Source organism: Marmota marmota, unplaced genomic scaffold (assembly GCF_001458135.2).
Source record: "Marmota marmota marmota unplaced genomic scaffold, marMar, whole genome shotgun sequence".
Lineage (NCBI taxonomy): Eukaryota > Metazoa > Chordata > Mammalia > Rodentia > Sciuridae > Marmota > Marmota marmota.
Window position 1 is genome coordinate 3,274,495 of NW_026000052.1, and position 4,843 is coordinate 3,279,337.

General features: G+C 63.9%; 1 protein-coding gene across 10 annotated transcripts in view; it reads left to right on the plus strand.

Moving 5' to 3' along the window:
- Vav2 (vav guanine nucleotide exchange factor 2) overlaps positions 1-4,843 on the plus strand; it is a 123,719-nt gene that overhangs the window by 87,606 nt on the left and 31,270 nt on the right. For 7 of the 10 annotated variants that reach the window (XM_048813381.1, XM_048813376.1, XM_048813373.1 and 4 more), the window contains exons 6-8: positions 1,504-1,518; positions 2,455-2,553; positions 4,374-4,442. In XM_048813381.1, coding sequence (XP_048669338.1) covers positions 1,504-1,518; positions 2,455-2,553; positions 4,374-4,442 — 183 coding nt within the window. The remainder of the gene's footprint in view (positions 1-1,503; positions 1,519-2,454; positions 2,554-4,373; positions 4,443-4,843) is intronic. The other 3 variants (XM_048813375.1, XM_048813379.1, XM_048813382.1) reach the window with 1 other exon arrangement.

A 4,843-nucleotide genomic window follows, 5' to 3' on the forward strand; every position in this document is an offset into this window, starting at 1 on the left:
ACCCCGCCGTGCTGAAGCCACCAGCGCAGGCCCAATTAGCCAGCTGCGCGTCTTTTATGTCGCCAGGGTGTTAATTTCCCCCAGGCGTTGGCTCATCATCTCCTGGACACAGATCTGCTCCAGTGGGGTTTATGGCCCACAGCTGCTGTGTGGAAGGCGGGGTCCGGCCTGGCGGGGTGGGGAGATGAGGGCTCGCAGGCCACCGCCCCTGGGACCTCAGCTCCTGTGGGCCGGGCACGGTGCCACTTGCCCACTGTGGAAGCTTTGATTAACTAACTTCCCTGAAGGGATGGGAACTCCTCAAAAGCAGATACCAGTGTTCTGCCTCCGTGCAGGAGCCGCCAGCCGGTGGCAGGACACAGCGGGGAGACCCCGGCCTCAGAGAGGCCTTTCCTGGGCTGGGGGTGCCCTACTGTGGCCCTGGGGAGGGCTGGGAGCTGGGCAGGCCACCCACAGCCCAAGCTCTGTGCTTCAGAACAGGCTTCTCACGCGGCCCTGGGCACCTGGAGGGGTACCTCCCCACCACTGCCAGGGCACTCTCTGGAGAGGGTAGCCCTCTCTGTCCCCAGAGCTAGCCCCAAACCACCTGTGAATCCCGACAGCTTCTGGATTGGCTCATGGGGTCTGGCTGTGGGGTCTGGCTGACCGGGGCTGACTGTGGGGCCTGGCTGTGGGACATGGCTGACTGGGGCCTGGCTGTGGGACATGGCTGACTGAGGCCTGGCTGTGGGACATAGCTGATTGGGGCTGGCTGTGGGGCCTGGGTGTGGGACATGGCTGACTGGGGCCTGGCTGAGGGGTCTGGCTGTGGGACATGGCTGACTGGGGTCTGGCTGTGGCTGTGGGACATGGCTGACTGGGGTCTGGCTGTGGGGTCGTGCTGTTCCCCGTCATTGGCAGTCTGGACGCCCTGGGGGTCAGCGGGAGCAGGCAGGTGTGGGTCTGGGGGTTATCTGAAGGCCCCACCCAGGCCAGGCAAACGCTCTCTGTGAACCCCATAAGATAGACCCATTCTTTCTTGACTGGAGACCCTAGGGTCTTCCTGGAGCCCGCTGCTGTCCCTGGTCCTGAAGCATCAGTGTCGGGACACAGGGTTGCTTGCAGACCCTGGTGGGCAGGGTCTGTTTGCCCTGTCCAGCGGACCGCTGGCATTGAATGCCCAGTACTGGGACCTGCACACTCCTGAGCTGTGGAGTCCAGTCCCTCAGGCAGGGAGCCCCCTGGTTCCATTGCCTCCCGTCACGGCGGAGCCGTCCGGGCTGAGTAGTGGGATGGCGACGTCTCCAGAGGAAGACGGGTGCCATGGTCAGAGCCTGGGTGTAGGACACTGTGGTGGCATGTGGGTCCCCGTGCTGTTCCCTGCCAGCCCCGCAGGAAGGCCTAGACAGGAGCCCTGTGGCTGCCGGCTGACAGTGGGTGGGCATCCTGGCCTACAAACGCAGCTCGAGGGCACAGTGGGCTCTGCTGATGGCTTCCTCTCTTGCTTACCTTCCATGCTCTCAGATCAGGTACATGCAGGTAAGTGGCGGGTAAGGGGAGGCAGGCGGCAGTGTGCTGTTGGGCACACGTGGCCTCAATGAGTCCCGGACCTCGGTACTTTCCACGAAGCCCAAGTCACAGTGGACTCCTACCTCCCCCTGTGCCCAGTGTGCGCATTGCTTTGGGTGCTGCACCCTGCAGTGGGGGGGGGGCCTCGAGGGTTCCTTGGAGGTTAGGGGAGGCATTTTTGCCTACCTGAGTGCAGATAGCCAGGCACAAGCCACAGCACCATGTCTCCAGGAACTTCCAGGCAGATATGGCTCCTTAGGCCTAAAAGAACCGAGAGAGCGTGGTGGCCCCACAGTGGCCCTGGCCGCTGCCTCACCCCACCTGTGACCAGGCAGTGTCCCGGGCAGGGCTGCCTCCATGTTTTCCAGGAGGCATGGCTGGGCCCTGACGCAAAGGTGTGGTCCCTGGTGACCCTGCCAATGGGCTGTCAGGTCAGGCTCCCTGATTGGAGAACAGTGGGCACCCAGGGGAGGCGAGCCTTGGGGGGCAGTTGGTACTGGGAAGCTGGCTCAGTGGCTGGGGGTCCCAGGGATGAGCTCAGTGTCCTGTGGACAGGTGGACGCAGGAGGGACCTGGCATGCGTCTCCTGTGTGTGCAGAGGCCCCACCGAGGCCGAGGCCCTGCTGGTGGAGGTCCAGGCTCAGGAGCAGAGGCTGGGGTCTGGGAGCCTCTGCACATTGCTTGGCGCTGACCCTCGTCACCCCTTTTGTCCCTGTGCCTCACTTTACAACGAGAAGAGTTTAAGCGCCCTCTGCCTCCCCTCCCTTTATACTTGCTGACCTCGTGGCCAGACCCGAGCAGATGTCCCCCTGTGGTGTGGGACAGGTGGCCTAGGGCCGCACCGTGCAGGTGCACAACCTGTGGGTGGCCGGGTGGGCCCCTGGCTCACATCTGTGTCCCCTCCAGAAAATGGGCATGACAGAGGATGACAAGAGGAGCTGTTGCCTGCTGGAGATCCACGAGACCGAGGCCAAGTACTGCCGGACCCTGGAGGACATCGAGAAGGTGGGTCCTGCCCTGGCCACTGGGTGACAGCAGTGTTCTAGGTCCCGAGGTGGGGAAGGGCCAGCTGTTATAGGATGATGAGGGCTGAGCCCCCTCTGCTTTGCCATCAGGTGTCCCTGCCCCAGAGGAAGGCTGTCCTGCCTCCCCTGTCCCGCACGGTCTGTCTTCCAGCCTGACCTGGGCGTGGCGATGACTTACGGCCTGCATGTGCTGAGCTCCCTCTGCGCTCTCTCACCAGGGTGCCGTCTGGAGGCTCCTTGGCCTCCCTCTGCCGTGGGAGGCAGAAGCCCCACCCCGCGTGGCCGGGAGCACCCTGCACTGGAGCGTGGTGGGCCTTGATGTGGGCACAGACCCTGAGCCTGCCTGAGCAGCCGGTCACTGTCCACTGTGGCCTCCTGGTGGTGCCCAGTGTCCTGGTTCAGGGCATTTCCCTGACATGCAACTGCCAATCTGCCCAAGCCATGTGTGAAGGCCAGCCTTTATTGTTGGCACTGGGACTTGCCCAGGGGCACTTAGCCACTGAGCCACGTCCCCCGCCCTTCTTTATTGCTTTTTTGTGTGCTGGGGATCGAATCCATGGCCTTGTGCATGCGAGGCAAGGCTCTGCCCGCTGAGCTGTGTCCCCCGCCCCCAGCCCTTCTTTATATTTTATCTAGAGACCAGCCTCACTGAGTTGTGTAGGGCTTGGCCAATTGCTGAGGCTGCCTTTGAACTCACAATACTCCTTCCTCAGCCTCCCGAGCTGCTGGGATGACAGGCGTGGCCACCGCGCCTGGCAGGACAAACCTTTTCACACTTGGGTCCCCTGGGCTGTTCTCTGCTTGTGGTTCAAGTCTAGTGCAGCTGTGATGTGGACACCTGAATGGGGAGTGCTGGGTGCCCCCTTGACCCCAGGTCGGCCTCGCTCTAGCCTCCAAGGGGCTCTGCTCGGGCCAAGAGCGTTGGTGTTTGGACCGTGGCCCCATCCTGACCCCTGCCTGCTGTCCCTGTGCGGCTCTCACCATGCACTGTCCCCAGAGCACTGAGCACCTCTCAGGTGGATGCAGCCTGGACAGGGGCAGTGTCCTTCAGATGATTGAGGCCTGGGCAGTGGCAGTGTCCTCCAGGTGGTTGAGGCCTGGACAGTGGTGGTGTCCTCGGAGCGTTGATGGCCTGGACAGTGGTGTTGTCCTCCAGGTAGTGGTGGCCTGGACAGGGTGGTGTCCTCTGGGTGGACAGGTCAGTGTGCTCCAGGTGGTTGAGGCCTGGACAGTGGCGGTGTCCTCCAGGCAACAGTGGTCTGGACAGGGGCAGTGTCCTCTGGGTGATGGTGGCCTGGACAGGGGCAGTGTCCTCTATGCAGCATGTCCTGGACGGGGGCAGTGTCCTCTGGGCAGCAGTGGCCTAAACAGGGTGGTGTCCTCCAGGCAGCGGTGGCCTGGACAGGGGCGGTGTCATCTGGGTGGCAGTGGCCTGGACAGGGCAGTGTCCTCCAGGCAGCAGTGGCCTAGACAGGGCGGTGTCCTCTGGGCAGTGGTGGCCTGGACAGGGGTGGTGTCCTCTGGGTGGTGGTGGCCTGGATAGGGCGGTGTCCTCCGGGCGGCGGTGGCCTGGACAGGGTGGTGTCCTCCAGGCAGCAGTGGCCTGGACAGGGCGGTGTCCTCTGGGTGGTGGTGGCCTGGACACGGTGGTGTCCTCCATGCAGCGGTGGCCTGGACAGGGCGGTGTCCTCCGGGCAGCGGTGGCCTGGACAGTGGCCTGGATAGGGTCTTCTGGGTGGTGGTGGCCTGGACGGGTGGTGTACTCTGGGCTGGGGCTCAGCATGGACGCCTCTCCTGCAGAACTATATGGGCCCGCTGCGGCTGGTGCTGAGCCCTGTGGACATGGCAGCCGTCTTCATCAACCTGGAGGTGAGGGCCCCGGCGGAGCTTACTCCTGGGCAGTGGCAGTGTCCTGGCTGCTGGGAGTCCTTTGGGACCAGGGGGCCACGAGGACCTGACTGGGAAGCTGCCCTGCCTGCACCGTCCCCTCTGGCACCAGAGCTATTCTGGGTAGCCACTGAGTGTCCCTGGGGCTCAAGTGGGCAGGTGGTGACCCCAGTGCCGTGGACGGGCTTAGGTGGGCTCTGCTCCTCCCTGTGCCTTGTTGTGGAACCTTCTAGCAAGCGGCAGCGGTTGGTGGGGTGGGGCGCACAGCTCTCGCGGTCTCAGGCGTTGAGGCCTGCAGCCTGGTGGCCCCTCGAGCACTGACTGCCCCCCCCCGACCGGCACGTGCATGACGGTAGCACTGCAGCCCATGCCCATGGAGGCCT